This window comes from Uranotaenia lowii, chromosome 3, assembly GCF_029784155.1.
Source record: "Uranotaenia lowii strain MFRU-FL chromosome 3, ASM2978415v1, whole genome shotgun sequence".
Classification (NCBI taxonomy): Eukaryota; Metazoa; Arthropoda; class Insecta; order Diptera; family Culicidae; genus Uranotaenia; species Uranotaenia lowii.
This window is the reverse complement of record NC_073693.1, coordinates 101,415,727-101,435,598: the sequence shown is the minus strand read 5'-3', so window position 1 is coordinate 101,435,598 and position 19,872 is coordinate 101,415,727. Positions and strand designations below refer to the sequence as shown.

General features: G+C 37.5%; 1 protein-coding gene across 16 annotated transcripts in view; it reads left to right on the top strand.

The window, feature by feature from the left end:
* Positions 1 to 19,872, top strand: part of LOC129757026 (glucose transporter type 1) — an 875,183-nt gene that overhangs the window by 650,227 nt on the left and 205,084 nt on the right. For all 16 annotated transcript variants that reach the window (XR_008739590.1, XR_008739591.1, XM_055754123.1 and 13 more), the window contains 4 exons: positions 884 to 1,140; positions 12,806 to 12,930; positions 13,009 to 13,287; positions 13,363 to 13,550. Coding sequence is in view for 14 of the 16 variants with exons in the window: in XM_055754123.1 (XP_055610098.1) it covers positions 884 to 1,140; positions 12,806 to 12,930; positions 13,009 to 13,287; positions 13,363 to 13,550 (849 nt within the window). In the remaining 2 variants the exon portion in view is untranslated. The remainder of the gene's footprint in view (positions 1 to 883; positions 1,141 to 12,805; positions 12,931 to 13,008; positions 13,288 to 13,362; positions 13,551 to 19,872) is intronic.

Genomic DNA, 19,872 nt, shown 5'->3' with positions numbered 1-19,872 from the left:
TGGTACTAAACAATGAAAACGTGGAGTATAATATTGTGTTGATTCATGATTTTTTTCATTTTAAGTCTCATACGTGGATTTGTAAATATTACATACTTCACATTGAATTCATTTCGAATAACCATTATGCATGTAAGCAGAGAATTTGTATTTGGTTCCACCACTTTTATGATATCTGTACTACAAAATCATTCTTTTTCGGCAAAGGCTTCATATTGAATAATCTAAGAAAAATTGAAGGAATTCTTTAAATGTTTGGAACGCTGCTTCTTTATTTGGCATATTCTAAAACTCCCGAAACATTGTGCTGCAATTCTTTTTCAAGTTTAAAATCCATGTAGTGTTAAGAAAAAGATCGCTTAAATTGAGAACAGTTGATGCTTTTGTTAATACTGGAGGAACTACTATTTGTTTTTATTTTCTAGTAAAAATCATTCTACGGTTATTGAAAACACATTAGAATTCATTTTATTTTGAATTCCTTTCATCTTGATTTATTTGTTTTTACTTTCAGTTACACACGTAATGCACAGTTTGATTCATCATTTCGATTCGTTCGGTTCAGCGACTGCGGACTGGTTTGTTTCCCAGGATTTCTGTTTTTTTTTTAATTTTCATTTTCTGTGTCGCCGCCCGTGTCGGTGGAGTGTGATTTGTGTTCCCTGAAATAAAGATTTATTTCTCATTTGCAAACTGATTTGCGTTTTATTTTCGGAGGCGGTTGGGCGTCGCCGTCGTCGTTGCAAGGACGCTTTTCGGTTCGAATCGAACGAGAGCAAAAAGTTGTCCGCACAGTTTGATTAATGTGTTTTTCATTGTGTGATTTTCTCTTTTTTCCCCTCCTACCCATTCCTACAATTAACTGCCACCCACGCGGCCACAGGGTTTGACGTTCTTCCTGACGTACGCCATCTTTGCGGCCGTCCTCGGGATGCTGCAGTTTGGCTACAACACCGGAGTGATCAATGCGCCGGAAGTGAACATCGAAAACTTCATGAAGGACGTCTACAAGGACCGATACGGAGAGGACATCAGCGAGGAGTTCATCCAGCAGCTCTACTCGGTGGCCGTGTCCATCTTTGCCATCGGCGGCATGCTGGGCGGGTTCAGCGGCGGCTGGATGGCAAACCGATTCGGCAGGTGAGTTGGAATACTCTAATATGTATACATTAAAAACACTTAAGATAAATTTTCAAAAATTGAACGAATAATTGGAACTGAAAGGAAACCAAATTTGAAAATCAATAATCGTTAGAAAAATAAATACTCAGCAAAATACGTATTTGGACGGAAATTTTTGGGGTGTCCAGTTTTCGGTGATCCCACCCACACAAACTCATTTTTATTGTGGGATAATCCTCCTCAAAACACCTCGTACTTCTTTCTAAATATGACTCTGATTCACTGTATGACTTGTAGACACCAGCAGATCGTGGCCTAGAAGATAGCATCTTTGTCTTCTAAGCTAATGATCATGAGATCGAATCCCGGTCATGAAATAACGTGGCACACATAGTATGCTGAAGGTTGGCGGTTTTAACATTAGTAAAATTCTAGCGGGTATACCTTGGAATTGTACACCTCAATGATGCAGTACATGCATGTTGTTGGATCTTTTCAAGGGAACGTAGATTACACTTGGAGATCCTACTCAGATATGTGTGTGTTCTTAGTGCTACCGGTAAACAACTGCAGCTTCAATTAATAGTGCAGGGGTGTCAAGTAGCACAGCAAAGTAAAAATAGTAACGCGGGGTAATTCCACAATAGATCAACTAAATGGTCGCAGTGGACTCTGTTCTCAACAGGAAAAAAAAGACTTGTAGACTGTAAGGAGAACTGGAGGCGTGTGTCGATAAGGTAACGCTTTCTCGCGCCCATCACAGCATTACGTTCACCCATACATCCAACCCGATGGATTGGTAAAGCACGTGCTTCCCAATCGGACAAAAAGTCTAGACCGCATGGCTCTGGTGAAGTTTTCCTATTGCTGAGCCAGTAAAAGTAAAGTTGAAAAACTTTTCACAGTTCTTAGTAATTAAAATGCCCTTTATTGTTTCTCCAGTTGTTCTCATTCGTGATCCGTATTTGTAAGGTTTTGTAGCTTCTGGGCGCTGCTGTTGTACGTCGTTAAACATTTTGTTGCAACACTGCAACACCCACGCACTGGTTCGTACACACTTAGAAAAATTCTCGTTAGTTTATATGCAACAACGTGGGTAGAAGGTAATTGTTACGCCCCTGTGAAGGAGCTATTTATAAAATAGTTTGACAACAAGCATCCCTTCGATACGGGACGTCAATTGCTAGAGAGGAAGAAGTGAGGATAATTGTCATTTAAACGAAAATACAAAAACAGTCATCTTTTAAGGAAAAACGTGTTACGCTAGAGCAGGCTTAAGATCAATTTCTTATTTCGAAGTAATTTAGGAGTCGTGAGTGAAGAGTGATATAACTACTTGTAGACTTGAACTGGGAGGCAAGGTAATTAAAACAAGTTATTCCTTGATTCAAATAACCTCAATTATTGCAGCTCATATCACCCGGCTCACGTTACTATTCCATTGCTTTATATCTTACTTATTACGAATGAGCGCTGCAGTGAGTATATTTACATTAAATTATAATGAATTAGAAATGTATCTAACTAACGTAAGAACTTTAGGTACACAGTTCAGTTAGACCGGCATACCGCAGACTTGTCGTCGAGATTCGACCTAAGCTTGTTGGAAAATCTTTCGGATTCGTAGGCAGCACTAAAATGTAAGCAAGAATTAAATTTATTACCAATCCATTATACTCATCAGTTTAATAAAGGGGATGAATAACACGAGAGTGTTAAAATCCCAGAAAAACAAAAAAAAAACAAAACAAATCAGTTTAATAAATTCTAGCTTTGAAGCTGACCAGAATCAGACTCTCCAGAGGTGTTTCGTTCCTCGTTATAGTAAACGTGTATTTGCATGTATCAATACTGCTTAGCAATCAACTGCTGGATCTTATATCGATACACCCCATATATATCTCGCATGTGTTCTTTACCCACTATTGATCTCTCTGTTGTTTCTCTATCATCACCCATCGAATCGGGATTTTAGCCGAGCGCGCACATGGTCGATTGCTTCGAGTTTGCAGCTACTACAGCTACGGTCATGCAAAGAAGCAATCTGTGCTGGTATTAACGGTTGTTACTCAATTTTTTTTTCAAGAGTGTATTGATTGATTAACGGAACATATTTGACTCAAAAACATCAGTGCGTATGATAATTTTACTATGGTAAACATTCTTGTTGTTCATACTAATTCAGGGTCATTAATCATCAAACCCGTGAGTAAACAAACAAATTTGGAGCTGCTTTCAAGTTTCATAGCTTTGAAAATCTTTCACACACTAACATTGACCGACGTGTGTCGGAAGTGTGATTTTTAATGTTTAAAATAAAGTTTTAATGCATGCATGCAAATAAACAAACAAACATACATACAGTGAGCGAAATAAGAATAGCACCACTATGTGTTTTGCTTGTTAAAATATGAATGATTGAAAATTACGAAAATTTTCTTCCACAATTTGTTCTGAATTGCTTAATGGATAAATCAAGCATAAATTTACTTTTTTTGGAAGTAGCAATTGGCGTTGACGATCTGTTTTGTATCTATGGTATCGAAAACAACAAAGTTTTTTCGGTCTGGTTTCAATAGACAAAATCCGTGTGAAAATCGTTTTCGCCGCGTCTAAGTTCACTTCGATATCGGTAAACGGTACGCGTAGTGCAAGATAGAAGTGGAGGTTTCTTATAAAGTGCGTTATTAAAGACAATATTAAAAACAATTCGTTCCGCTCGGCTAGATATTTCAGTGCAAAGTGGTTAGCAAAACACAAGCCAACTAGACAGCAGCTACACGCATCATTGTGTGCAAGTTAAGCTTGCTTGGCTACATCTCTAGCCTTCTAGTTGCGAGCGAAAAAGCTCCATCAACAGCAACGTCTCTTTGTCGCTTATGAGACATCTGCTGTCAAGTAGTGGAAGCTCTACGTTGTTATTGGATACATAAAACACGACGAGTCTACATCGAACTATCTGCAGGAGAAAGTTGTGCAAAACGCCACATCCATCCAAATATTGATAAAAATATTTTAACCCGAGCTTGTTTGTACCTTTCGGACGTCTTGGACAAGTCTCGTTGGGAAAAGGGTAAAACGTCCCTACTTTGGTTGTACCTTTAACGCTTGGCCAAAGTAGCATACAAAGGGAAAAGCGTAGTCGTTACCCGTTAAGGCGGAAACGCAAATCCGGTCACCTGGACCTTTAACCCTTGGGTGAACCGAAGATAGAGAAGGTTAAAGGGTAGACGTTACTCACTACGGTGAGAACGCATTTCTCGACTTGATATTTCTGCGAAGGGTTCTTGATCGACAGTTCTAGAACAGAAGCCTATCACCACGCAGCCACCATGACTGCACTAGCCACTCCCCCGGGGGTAGCCACAACAGGCAACCCGCCCGATAAAAACGACAGGACCTTGCCGGAGTACTTGGATAGGTCAGGGAATTTTGGAAAGCTTATCATCTTATCCCTATGCCCAGCTGACGAAAAACATCCGTTGCCTAAAAATCCATTCGTCATCAGCAAATCCTTGGACCAGTCTATTGGAAAGATTGAAGCTGCGTACACCGAACAGAATGGGACGAAATACGTTATCAAAACACGCAGTTCGAAGTTAGCAGCAAAACTTACTCAAATGAGCGAACTGATCGACGGTACAAAAATTCGGATCATTCCCCATCCTGTGTTCAATGTGAGCCGTTGTGTAATAAGCTGTAAGGAAGCCTGTGATCTAAAAGAAGAAGAACTTCAAGAAGAACTCGCTTCTCAAGGAGTCCTTAAAGTTCGCCGGATAACGCGAATGGAAAACAAGTCCAGAGTCAATACCCCAACTATCGTACTGACCATCTCTGGAACCGTAATCCCAAGAGAAATACGTTTTGGAATTATTAACGAACCCGTCTCTTTTATCCATCTCCGTTGGTTTGCTATTGATGTTGCGCCTACGGACATACTAAGGATAAATGTGACAGTGAACCAACGTGCCGAAACTGTTCCAAGCAACATGAACTGGAAAACGAAGATCCATGTCAAGCAGAACCTTTCTGCAAAAATTGCAAAGGCAGCCATTCGCCAATTTCAAGAAAATGCCCGGTATACCGAAAAGAAGAGGAAATTGTCAAGACCAAAGTTGACAGCGGAATTACGTTCGGCGAAGCAAAGAAGGAGTACGCGCGTAAACATGCGGAAAATTCCTACGCCAACGTCTGTGGTGCGCAACAACGTCTCGAAACACTGCGTAGAGACCAAGAAAAAGATATCCAGATTGCCAAATTGACAAAAGAACTTGCTGATCCTTAAAAGAAATCTCCATCAACTGAAAACGACGAAATTTCAAGGCTCCGAAAAGAAGTTGAAAATCTCCGTATTATTGCCAAAGAATTTAACATCATGAGAGCCAAACTCAAAACCGCTGAAGAGCATCTTGAAATCTCAGAAAGCGAATCTGAGATAGAAATGGAAAAGGAACAGGAACAGGTTCAAAGGTCTTCCACAGCTAGAGCAACCCCCATAACAGTGGACGAGACTCCAACCCTCAAAAAGCAAAAGCTGAGCTCAAAAAACTCGCTACCATTTTCCATGGAATCCGATGATGCATTCGAGAGCCAATCCCAACAAGAATCAACTGTAAAACGGAGAGGTCGACCCCCAAAAAATAAAAATGACCAGCAAGTCAAAAAGTAATACGATGATAAACGACCCTGCACTCGATCATGGGCACGACCACGGAATTTGGAATATCGATATTGGAACTAACGGCACCAACCAACGCGATCCCCAAGGAAACCCAAATGGAATGACTGAAACTACTAGACAACGGCAGAATATCTAGAATTGGTTGGGGACCGGTGAAAGAATAGTAGCCCCCCCCCCACTTCTGAATACAGGAGAAGACGATCGAGGAAGCGGGAGCGGGAGCGGGGACGCCATCCTTCAACCTGTGTTCCGTCAGCCTACTCATCACTCTGCCAGTTCTGGTATATGTTCTTCACCCAACCTCCCAATTATCTCTTGGAACATCCAAGGGTTAATGCCCAAGAAAGCAGAATTGGATATTTTAATTCAAGAGCATCAACCAAGTGTGATTTGTCTCCAAGAATCAATATGTAAACCTCAAAACCACCCCCGCATTTCTGGATATAAAATACTCCATCGGCCACGATTAACCGGAAGCCGAGCATCAGGGGGAGTAGTCATAGCCGCAAAGGATATGATTGACAGCGAAGAGATAGAGCTCGAAACTGCATTGGAAGCAGTAGCCATAAAATTAGGAGCTCCATTCAATGTGAATGTTCTAAATATTTATCTGCCGCCAAGTGAGAATATCGACCGCACACAATTAACAGACCTAATCAACCAGATCCAGAAACCCATCCTGCTGGTCGGGGACCTCAACGCCCACCACCCTTTGTGGGGCTCTGACCACGTTAGTACGCGTGGCAGAATGGTAGCTGAATTTATGGAGGAAAACAATCTAGTGATGTTAAATAGTGGAGAACCCACCTACGTCGACCAGCGTCATGGAAGTTTTTCGTGCATAGACCTGGCATTGTGCTCAGAGGAACTAGCCGGACAACTAGAATGGAATGTCCTGCCTGACGTTTACAGTAGTGACCATTTCCCGATCAATATTTTATTCCCTGGAAATGCAGTACAGCAATATAGCAGAGTGAGGTGGAAAATCGAAGACGCGAACTGGCTGTTATACCAGGAAGTACTTAACTTGGTTAGGGATGAAAACGTATCCTTACAAGCTGAAAAGCTAACCAAAGCCATGTTAGAGGCGGCGGAGATTTCAATCCCTAAGACGAAAGGGACCCAACGAAAAAAGTGCGTTCCATGGTGGAATTCAGAAATCAACGATCTCGTCAAAGCCAGAAGAAAGGCATTACGGCAGTTAAAAGCCAACAGATCCGACCCAAAACAGCTAAAGGAGGCTTTTCAAAACGCACATCAGTCTGCCAAAGAAGCCATAGTTAAATCCAAAAGGAAAAGCTGGCAAAAGTTTGTAGAGCGATTTTCCTCACAGACCCCTCTAAAGGAAATGTGGGAAAGCTATAGGAAAGTACAAGGAAAAAACCGAAGTACCCAAATAAGCTCCATCTTGTACGATGGAATAGCAACAGAGCTCACGTCCATATGCGAACTACTAGGCGACGCATTTCAGAAAGTGTCCAGCATAGTTAATTATGATGAAGCGTTCCTAAACCACAAACGTCTGGTGGAATCTGAACCGTTGCAAATATCCGCCGACCCAGGTCCACACAACAGGATATTCAGCCAATATGAACTAGATGAGGCACTTGAAGGGCTGAAGGGCTCCTCACCAGGGCAGGACAACATTCATTATGCGATGATAACACATCTTCCCCCAGATGGTAAAGCGTTACTGCTGGACACGTATAACAGGCTGTGGGACACATCTGTCTATTCGGAAGAATGGACTAACTCGCTCGTTGTACCCATCTTCAAAGGCAAAGGACAGCACTCTGACCCTCTGAACTATCGCCCAATCTACCTCAACAGTTGCATGGGAAAAGTGTTTGAGAGGATGATTAACAATCGCCTTATTCACCTGCTGGAAACTCGAGGACTTTTATACGAACATCAATACGCGTTTCGGGAAGGAAGAAGCAACACGGACCACCTCTGCTCTCTGGAGGAAATCATTCGCCAAGCCTTTAGCAAAAACCAAATTGCTCAAGTGGCATTCCTAGATATCAGCAAAGCTTACGATACAACGTGGCGTAGGCTTTGTTTACAGCAGTTAGCCAGCTATGACATTGGCGGAAAAATGCTGAAATTTCTCCAACAAATGCTGTACAAAAGAACATTTCAAGTTTCGTTGAATGGAAAGGTTTCGAGCAGCAAAACTATGGAAACTGGCCTGTGTCAAGGATCGGTTCTAAGCGTGACGCTGTTCCTTATGGCAATAAATACCATTACCAGCCACCTACCATCAAATGTACAATGCTTGATTTATGCCGATGATGTGATTCTAATTGCAACAGGAGAGGATGCTGAAGATACCGAAAATAAGATCCAGGTAGCCTTGAACCAACTGGAACTTTGGAAAACACAAACTGGATTCAGAATATCGGCGGAAAAAAGCGCAACTGTCATCTTCCGCAGTCCTCGAAAGAACATACCGCCAAACCAAGGAAGGCTGATAATGAACGGGATCACGGTGCCCCGTAAAAAAAGCTACAAGTGCTTGGGAGTCACTCTTGACCAACATCTCAAGTACCGAATCCATGCTGAAGAGGTAAAAGCGGCATGCCAACAACGAGTGCTTTTATCCGCAGTATAGCTGCCAGGACGTGGGGCGGAGACCGGAGCACACTGCTAAATTTGTACCGTGCAACAGTATTAGAAAAATTATTATACTCTGCTCCTATTCTATCGGCTTTGGATAGCAAAGTTCTCCAGTCATTAGAAACCGTACACAACGCAGGACTCCGAGCGATAATTGGGGCCTTTAGAACAAGCCCAATCGAAAGCCTTCATGCTGAAACTGGGATCCCTAGCTTGAAAATGTTTATTGACCAGCGAACAGTGCTCTACACAGCTCGACGATTAGCCGTCCCTCACATGGAGCCTCATATTGGAGTAGTGAGTACCGTAACAGACGATAACATTACTGATAACAGCCTTAGCAGTAATTGCAGCAGCCTTAGTGATGACGCAGATAGTTCTGATGAAAGGTGGGGAGAAAGACCCATGACCGAACCAAACTCCTTTCGGAACAGAGGTCAAAGCACGATGAATGAATTAGAGATACAGTTACCAAGAACAACTGCCTTCAAAATTGCAGTATGTCCCCCATGGCAGCGAATTAGACCACGCATTGACAAAAGTCTTCATAGCAAACTTTCTCAAGGAGCAACACCAAGTGAACTCAGAAACTTGTTTAACGAACTTCGCCACAAAAACTACCGTATCCATAGGGCAATCTATACGGACGGCTCCAAACAAAATTCCAAATGCGGATATGGCATAGTAAGCCAAGGCTTCGTGACACAAAGAAGGCTGAACAATATCTGCAGCATATTCACAGCGGAAAGCGAAGCAATAAAGGAAGCGCTTTCGTGGGTAGTTGAACAACAAGTTCCGCAAGCCTATCTTATTTGCACTGATTCAATGAGCGCAGTGACCAACCTGGAAAAGTGCAAGATCAAATCCAAATGGAAAGACTGCGTTCAAATGCTACTTAATCAGATTGCTGATTTGGGAGCCGAAGTGGTTTTTTGTTGGATTCCCAGTCATATCGGAATACCCGGAAACGAAAAAGCAGACACGGAAGCCAAAAAGTCATTGGAGCTTCCAGAGGATGCAGAACAAAGCGTTGACTTTTCAGAAGTCCGAAAAATCGTTAAACTCCAAATCACGAAGAGATGGCAGCTGCAGTGGCACACGAATTTAAACAACAAATTGCGAGAAGTGAAAAACACCAAACTACCTCTCAAAGCAGCGTTTCTAGGCAATCGAAGGGACGACGTGATTTTAGCTCGCCTCCGGATCGGGCATACCCAGCTCACGCATGGGTACCTGTTGGACAGAATAGACCGGCCACTATGCCCCAGATGTAACGAACCCATGACAGTCAAACACATCATCGTCAACTGTGATCAACTAGATGAACACCGAACAAATCATGGCATTCCAGGAAATCGTCGAGAAGCACTGGCCGATGATACGGAAATGGCGCAGAAAGTGATAGAATATCTTAAAACAATTAACCTGTATGAAAAATCTGAATGTATCTTGTAATTGTAAAAATTTGCACGGACCTGAATGATAAAAAAGGTCCTAAATAAAAAAAAATTAAAAAAAAAAAAATTTGCGTTGAGGACCAAAAATGTGAAAAAAGGGTGCGAAATAAGAATAGCACCACTTGAGTTTTTCAAGAAAAACAAGATTATTTTTTAAAAATTGACTGTGTACAAATGAATAATAATGCTTCTACGAATTATTTGAATAGATAACTATATTTTAAGGAGTTTCCAGAATTCCAAAGGTTTTCAAACGTTTTAAAAAGGGGTTTTAAGAGATGCTCCTCTAGCGTTATTTAATTTTCCACAGAATAAACTGTGGAAAATTTTTTTCGTAATTTTCAATCATTCATATTTTAACAAGCAAAACACATAGTGGTGCTATTCTTATTTCGCTCACTGTAGTAATTTTACTTTTAAAATCAAGCTCTTCGCACATACTAATCTTTATCATAACACGTACTAGTTTCATCATGAAACTTATCAATTTACTATGCACGAAGTAAAACAATGCATCATTTCATTGACAATTTTACTAAAACGCAGTCGAATTTACTATGCGCAGCCAAATTGAGCACATGGTAAAATAGCTATGCGTAAAGTATTATAAACAACAAAACATATTTGACTAAAAAATATGGTTGCCTGTTGTTCATTTAAACCACGGATTCAGTAGTTTTACTATGATTTTTTTGTGTGTGTTGTTTTCTCTGTGACCAGCAGTGCCACTGGATTGCTTTTAATCAGAGGGTGTTTTTGAAAGAATTGTCTATTCAGAGAAGCAACAAATATAGTCGCTGGCAATGGTTAGCTAGCAGTTGCATGCATTGAGAGCAAAAACTTGTGGCCTCTTGCGTCCTTTCAGTATGTACGAATAAGATTTAGAATTCGTCTTATTCGTATAGTTTTCATCGCTTTGGCCACACTCGAGTTCTCACTAGAAAAGGCAGAAGTATAAAATATATGTACATATGTATAGATTGCCTCCACTGTTACAAGTAGATAAATGCTCTATTTATAAGTTTTAGACAATCATGCTTTAACGCACATTAGACCGCTGCAAACATTTACTTTTTGGTTCCACATGTTTTTAGACGCCTTTCAGGATAAGATGATTTGGTAGATTCCTGGACGCATTTCAATTGTGTATGATAAAAAAAAATCACATTAAATCATCCAGAAAAATCAAATAAGGTTGAAATGAAGAATGTCTTTAATTTTTGGTTTGCATTCTCTCAAGCTTCAGTTTTTGCGAACATGAGAAGAACCTTATTATATCATAAAAAAAGTTATAACCATTTCAAAATAAAAAATCTGCATTTATTGAAATTATATGAAAGTAGCTGGCTTCGCTTGCTAGAGCTTTAAATTGTTTTATTAAAAGATTTTCCCAATGTTGTATAAATCAATAAACTCTTCAGCTTTGCCATGTTTTGAGCAGTCAAAAAAACATTCAAATTTAAATAAGTTTTTAAAATTTCGTCTAACAGCTAATATCTTTTCTTTTGTACAAGAAAACATTGAGTTTTGTTGACATGAAAAAGCAGTTCAACAAGAATATTTAAAATCCAAAAAATATTTTTTTTTTTTTGAACATCTGTGGTGCATCTGTGGTGATTTTTTAATAAAAAAAATTTGTTCTCCCATACTAATTTCCATACAAAATTAAAAATTGTGCAGGACTGATAAAATCGCTTCTAAAATTTTTACTGTTATTTCCGGCAGTAAAAATAAACAAAAAAAAAAATTATGGATGATGAAAAAATTTCAAAATTTGGAAGTTCCGTACAATGCGTGCAGTGGTCTAATGTAGGTACATATATGTAGAAGGTACAACAAAGTTTTTGAGAAATATACCTACAAAAATGTTTGCTGGTTTAGAACTATCTTCTCATATTTCATAAACCCTAAAGCTCACCTGAGACCTCAGACCTTGTCTCCGTATGGAGAATGGATTGAATGATTTCTTCGGAATCTTTAAGATGAAATTTCATTTTAAGATGCCTCACAGGTGCTTCCAGCTGAGGTCTCCTCAGCTTATTTCTGATGTTGTGCGTGTCATTATTGCTGTGGTAGAATGTTCTAGAAAATAGATCAATGTACACTCCCAATATTTAGAACAAGTTTTCCGAAATGAAAACTATAGGTTCAATTGATCCCACGAGTTCATAAAGACTTGTTTAAATGTATTTTCTAGGTCAAGGTCACTTGAATAAAGTGTCGAGGAAAACCATTTGGCTCTGAATAAGTGAATTTTATTGAAGAAAATGAACACAAACTCATAAAGGATCTCAACAAAACTTGGTGTTTTCTCGAAGAGATTCCTTTTTCTTAACTCTAAGCGTTTATCTTTTGAGGATATGTTGGCTAGCATCTTAAAAATGCTAAAACCACCAACCCACAGAAAGTGTTCTATGTATGACGTGACCGGGATTCGATCTCATGCCCGCTGGCTTAGAAGACTAGAAGGCTATCTTCTACGCCAAGAGATGCGGCACCTAATTCACTTACGAGAACACTTATCGTAATCATTTTTTTAGCATATTACCTTGAATAAAGACGCTGGCAGGAACTCTAAATATTGATTTTTTCGAAAAAAAATATAATAAAAATATTAAAAACGGATTGATTCTCTACAACCTCCCCTATACATGAATTATTGAGGCAAAAATAAATATGGAATCAACAAATTCTGTGAATAAGGTAGTTGAAAATTATCTAACTGTATCTGAAGATGGAAAAATGCACGGAGACAAGGAATCAATTATCAAAGCAGAAAACCAACCCCGTAACGAAACAAAATTGAATGCATCATTTCCACGATAACAACTACGAACACAAATTTGACGTTTCCTCGCGCCTAATTTGAATTAAATTGTGTGTTTTTTTTTTATTCCTTCAACTCAAAACGCCAACCCCATTCCAGGAAGGGCGGCCTTCTGCTGAACAACGTTCTCGGCATTTCTGGTGCCTGCCTGATGGGAGTCACGAAGATGAGCCATTCCTATGAAATTCTATTCCTCGGACGATTTATAATTGGTGTCAATTGTGGTAAGTGCTTTGCGGTTTCATTGAGCGTTGAGAGCCTGATCTTTTTTTTCTTCTATTTTTCTCCCTTTTTTCTCGCAGGCTTAAACACATCATTAGTACCAATGTATATATCTGAAATTGCTCCATTAAATTTAAGAGGTGGTTTAGGTACCGTTAACCAATTGGCTGTGACCGTAGGATTATTATTATCACAAGTACTGGGTATAGAACAAATTTTAGGAACTAATGATGGCTGGCCAGTCTTGCTCGGCCTTGCCATCTGTCCAGCTGTATTACAATTAATACTCTTACCTATCTGCCCCGAGTCACCTAGATATTTGCTAATTACCAAACAGTGGGAGGAGGAAGCCCGAAAAGGTGAGATCCCTCTGTGAACTGGAGTATTTCGGATAATACTTATATTTTTTTATGAAATTTCTATTTAAAATTTAGCTCTCCGAAGGTTACGAGCCTCCAACCAGGTCGAGGAGGACATCGAGGAGATGCGGGCCGAGGAGCGAGCTCAACAGTCCGAGAGCAGCATATCGACGATGGAACTGATCTGCTCCCCGACCCTCAGAGCCCCCCTCATCATCGGAATTGTGATGCAGCTGAGCCAGCAGCTTAGTGGAATTAATGCGGTAAGTTTACTCAGCAAATTTAAAAGTTAGTTGAGCTTAATACTCTTAGTACATGGGTTCAAAAAGAGTGAATTTTTTTTAAATAATCGCCCCAAGAATCAGATCAGGTATCAGAAAAGGGGTAGGCTTGATAGCGGCACGTTATCCAAACAAACGGGAAAATTGTGCCTAGCCTTTTTTGCAGATTTCATTTTGTTGAAACTTACGGTTTTCCTTGGTAGCAGCAAGCTGCAACTTCTACTGCCACGAGCAGAACCAAAACAGTTTGTTTTGGTTCCGCATGCTTTGAGTCAATTCGCAATTGAAACAATAGTGGTGATGATTAAAGATGACATCATCACACGGTCAAGCGAGACAACACAAATTGGGTTCGTGGTAACACAACAGTGTTGCCAGATATTCTGGGTAAGAATATCAAAGTACTTATTGAGAAATGAGTACTTTCCCGGTTAGGGAATATAAGATGTGGAAGTGACAATTAGCTATCGCTAATTAATATAGTTGTAATCTAGTGACCTCATAGACGAAACATGAATAAAGATAACTCTATTCTACCACTGAAACCTGCATTTTTCAACACATTTTATACCTGAGAAACCTGAAAACCATAAAAGGATTAAAAAATAAATAAATATTTAGGGCATAAAGCCGATCCACGTAGGGATTTTGATGCATTGAAGCTTATAACCACATCGGGTGAAAAATGACAGATTGTTATTTTAGTTTAAATTCTTAGAATTAGATACACTTATAACAGGATAGGCGAGAGTACATAAAAGCTTTCTAGCAAACGAAAAACAGGCATATATGAACTTAAAAGAAACACATATTATTGATTCACAACTACAAAATTCAGGAGATTTAAGTTTACAATGATCAGAAAATTTTCTAACCAGGATGCTACAATGAGGGCAAATAAACGATTTTATAATGGCAAAGTTGGCATTTAGCCTATACACATAGGGATTTTTAAGCAATGAAGCTTTTTTTTAATCATAATATTGGAAAGAAGGACTTTTTTTAACTTTCTTTGTTCAATTCTGACATACATTAAAAAAATGAAGTCGGGCAAAAAAGGGACATGTACACACTAAGGTGAAGGTAATATAGGTACAATAGTACCTCTGAATCATAGCTCATACAGGAGATTCAGAGCACAAAGTCTTGATTTTATATATTTTTATTTAACTGACCAGTTAGCGCTCTGGTTAGACGACTACAATGAGCTTCTGTAACGCCAAATTTGAAACAAACAAACAAACTGGAAAAAAGAAAGTGAGAAGTGGAAACTGCAAACTGAAAACTGGAAACTGGAAACTGGAAACTGGAAACTGGAAACTGGAAACTGGAAACTGGAAACTGGAAACTAGAAACTGGAAACTGGAAACTGGAAACTGAAAACTGGAAACTGGAAACTGGAAACTTGAAACAGGAAACTGGAAAATGTAAAATGGAAACTGGAAACTGAAAACAGGAAACAGGAATCTGGAAACTGGAAACTGGAAACTGGAAACTGGAAACTGGAAACTGGAAACTGGAAACTGGAAACTGGAAACTGGAAACTGGAAACTGGAAACTGGAAACATAAAACTGGAAACTGGAAACTGGAAACTGGAAACTGAAAACTGGAAAATGGAAATTGGAAACTTGAAACAGGAAACTGGAAAATGTAAAATGGAAACTGGAATCTGGAAACTGGAAACTGGTAACTAGAAACTGAAAACAGGAAACTGAAAGCTATAAACTGGAAACAAGAACTGGAAACTGGAAACAGGAAACTGGAAACTGGAAACTGGAAACTGGAAACTGGAAACTGGAAACTGGAACTGGAAACTGGAAACTGGAAACTGGAAACTGGAAACTGGAAACTGGAAACTGGAAACTGGAAACTGGAAACTGGAAACTGGAAACTGGAAACTGGAAACTGGAAACTGGAAACTGGAAACTGGAAACTGAAAACTGGAAACTGGAAACTGGAAACTGGAAACTGGAAACTGGAAACTGGAAACTGGAAACTGGAAACTGGAAACTGGAAACTGGAAACTGGAAACTGGAAACTGGAAACTGGAAACTGGAAACTGGAAACTGGAAACTGGAAACTGGAAACTGGAAACTGGAAACTGGAAACTGGAAACTGGAAACTGGAAACTGGAAACTGGAAACTGGAATCTGGAAGCTGGAAACTGGAAACTGGAAACTGGAAACTGGAAACTGGAAACTGGAAACTGGAAACTGGAAACTGGAAACTGGAAACTGGAAACTGGAAACTGGAAACTGGAAACTGGAAACTGGAAACTGGAAACTGGAAACTGGAAACTGAAAACTGGAAAATGAAAATTGGAAACTTGAAACAGGAAACTGGAAACTGGAAAATGTAAAATGGAAACTGGAAACTGAAAACAGGAAACTGGAAACTGGAATCAGGAAGCTGGAAACTGGCAACTGGAAACTGGAAACTGGAAACTGGAAACTGGAAACTGGAAACTGGAAACTGGAAACTGGAAACTGGAAACTGGAAACTGGAAACTGGAAACTGGAAACTGGAAACTGAAAACTGGAAACTGGAAACTTGAAACAGGAAACTGGAAAATGTAAAATGGAAACTGAAAACTGAAAACTGGAAACAGGAAACTGGAATATGGAAACTGGAAACTGGCAACTGGAAACTGGAAACTGGAAACTGGAAATTGAAAACTGGAAACTGGAAACTGGAAACTGGAAACATAAAACTGGAAAATGGAAACTGGAAACTTGAAACTGGAAAATGTAAAATGGAAACTGGAAACTGGAAACTAGAATCTGGAAACTGGAAACTAGCAACTGGAAACTGAAAACAGGAAACTGAAAGCTTTAAACTGGAAACAAGAACAGGAAACTGGAAACTGAAAACTGGAAGCTGGAAACTGGAAACTGGAAACTGAAAACTGGAAACTGGAAACTGGAAACTGGAAACTGGAAACTGGAAACTGGAAACTGGAAACTGGAAACTGGAAACTGGAAACTGGAAACTGGAAACTGGAAACTGGAAACTGGAAACTGGAAACTGGAAACTGGAAACTGGAAACTAGAAACTGGAAACTGGAAACTGGAAACTAGAAACTGGAAACTGGAAACTAAAAACTGGAAACTGAAAACAAGAATGTGGAAACTGGAAATAAGAAACTGAAAACAGGATACTGGAAACTGGAAACTGGAAACTGGAAACTTAATACTGAAAACTGGAAACTGGAAACTGGAAACTGGAAACTGGAAACTAGAAACTGGAAACTGGAAACTAAAAACTGGAAACTGAAAACAAGAATGTGGAAACTGGAAATAAGAAACTGAAAACAGGATACTGGAAACTGGAAACTGGAAACTGGAAACTTAATACTGAAAACTGGAAACTGGAAACTGGAAACTGGAAACTGAAAACTGGAAAGTGGAAATTGGAAAGTGGAAACTGGAAACTGGAAACTGGACATTGGAAACTGGGAACTGGAAACTGAAAACTAGGAACTAGAAACTAGAAACTGGAGTCTGGCAACTAGAAACTAGAATCTGAAAAATGGAAACTGGAAACTGGAGACTGAAAACTGGAATCTGGAAACTAGAATCTCGACAGTGAAAATTGAAAATCAGGCACAAAAAAATGGAAATTGACAGCCCGAAAGCTGGAAACTGGAAAGTGAAATCTAAAAAAAAGGGAAATTTGAAACCAGAAATTGGAAACAGGAACCTGAAAATAAGAAATCGGACTGAAAACCCCAAATAAGATACTGGAAACCTGAAACTGCAAACTGGAAACTAGAAACTGGATACAAGAAACTGGGAACAAGAAACTAGAAACTGGGATGATGAATTTGTAAATAGAATAAGGAACTAGAATTCCAAAACAAGATGCTCAAAACTGTAGCGGAAATTGTAGATTCAAAATCAAAATTTAAAATTAAAAACTGGATATATAAAATGAAAAATAAGAAACAACACACATGAATATTTTCATTGCGTTAAAAGTTATGTGGTAAAGTTACAAAATTCGAAAAAATTAAATTTAAATAATAGGAAATCAAATAAATTAAAGAAATCTTAAAATTGAAAGTTGGGCAAAAGAAAAATAGGAAAATTCAAAATGTGTAGTAAGGATGACTGAACCGTACACAAAATTTTAATAAAAAAAATTAAAAATTTCATTAATTGGAAATTTCAAAGTCGAAACATTCAAAAAAAGGGAAAAGAGTTAAATGGAAAATATATTGCCAAAATGGTAAACTCGAAAAGTGGAAAATTGTGAAAAGAGAAAAATGGAATCATCGAAAAATATATTAAAACAGGAAAATTAAAATTTATATATAAATGGAGGCGTTTTCTTTGTAACAACATCACGTATAAATGGTCGGTCGAAATGAAGTGAAATTTGGTATCCGAGGGTTTTTTGGGTCAGAGATGGTTTGTATAATAGTTTCAAGGATCTAACTTTTTATGAAAGGTGGTTCCAATACAAATTCAACTTTATTTGTTACGATTTCCATAAGAATCTATTCTATAATATGTAAATTGAAGCAGAAAAAAAACATGAAATGGAAACATGAAATGGAAACAAGACCAATAAAAAATCAAAAATTGAACAAATAAAAAAGTTACATCATTAATTGAGATAATAAGGAAAAAGGCAATAGAACAATTGGAGACTTGGAATATTGAATAATATAATGAAAAATGAGAATGACAAACAAGAAAAAAAAAATTTGAAATAATTAAATAAAAAATCATTTCGTTTAACATTGGAAAATACAAACTACAGAAGTACAAAAATTGGAATGAAATTGAAAAATGAAAAGATTCTGGAAACTTGAAGTCGAAACAATATTTAATAGGAAAATTTCTAATTTGAAGAATTTACAAAAAAAAAATAATGGAAAATTAGAAAATTTTAAACTCGGAAAATTGGAAAAAGAGAGCATAAGAAAGTGAGGAAATATGAAAACATACTCTATGGGAAATTTATAAAAGGAAAAATTAAATGATTGATAGTTAAAAAATTGGAAAATTTTCAAATAAAAAAAAAACGGAAATTTGGAAAATTAAAAAAATTTAAAATTTCATAAATTTAAAAAAAAGCATTTGTAACATGAAAAATTCAAAACATTGGAAATTGGAAATTAAAAAATAAGAAAATCAGAAAATGGAGATAATTGAAAATTGGAAAATCGCACAAAAAGAATACTTAAAAAATGGAGAATGCTAATGAAAAATTTAAAATAAAAAAAATGAAATAATGAAAAAGTTAAAATTTTAAAACTAAAAAATTGGAAAATTGGAAAACAGGTTAATTGCAAAATTAAAAATATTTGAAAATTGGAAAATTGGATATTTGGACAGTTGGAAAAATGAAAACTGCCCAATTGGAAAACATAATAACTGAAAAATCATGGAGTCGAAAAATTAAAAAGTTGTAAAATAAAAAAAGAAAATACAATAAATCGAAAATTGAATAATTGGATAATTTGAAAATTAAAAACTTAAAAATAAAGAAGGTGAAAACTTTGAACATAAAAAATCTAAAAGTTGAAAAAATTGGGAATATGGGAAATGCAAAAATAAGAAAATTGGAAAATTTTAAAATTAAAAAATTGGAAAATAAAAAAAAAGGAAAATTGAAAAATTTAAAAGTGATTGCAACCAAAAATTGAAATATTGGAATATTGGTTGATAAGAAAATAGGGAATCTGAATATAACAAAATTGAAAAATTCAAATATAAGAAAAATCAAAAATTGGGCACTCGTTGTTGTAAAACTAGAAAACTATTAAACTGATAAATTGAAAAATTGTTAAATTGGGAATTGAAAACTTGTAAAATTGAAAAATGGAAACACTGGGAAATTCGAAATATGCAAAATCGGAGAATTAAAAAAAATGAAAAATTGAAAAACTGAAAAATTGGAAAAAAAATGAGATATTTGAAATTTGCAAAATCGGAAAATTGGCATGTTGTAAATTTGGGAACAAAAATGCTTAAAAATTAAAAAATTCGAATTTTTGAAAATAAAATAAATTTTAAATTTGGAAATTGTAAAAGAATTGGAAAAAAAGAGAAATTGAAAATAGGATAACATGAAACTTTGAAACATGTGAAAAGATAAAAATAAAAATAAAATGATATAATGGAAAAATAAAATAAAATGTTGAAATAATGATACACATAATGCGAAATCGTTAATTAAAGATAAATATAAAATAAAAGAATACGAAAATTATTAAACAGAAAATAAATAAATGCTAAATCAGGGATGAGCAACCCGCGGCCCGCGGGCCGCATGTGGCCCGCGAGACCCTTTTGT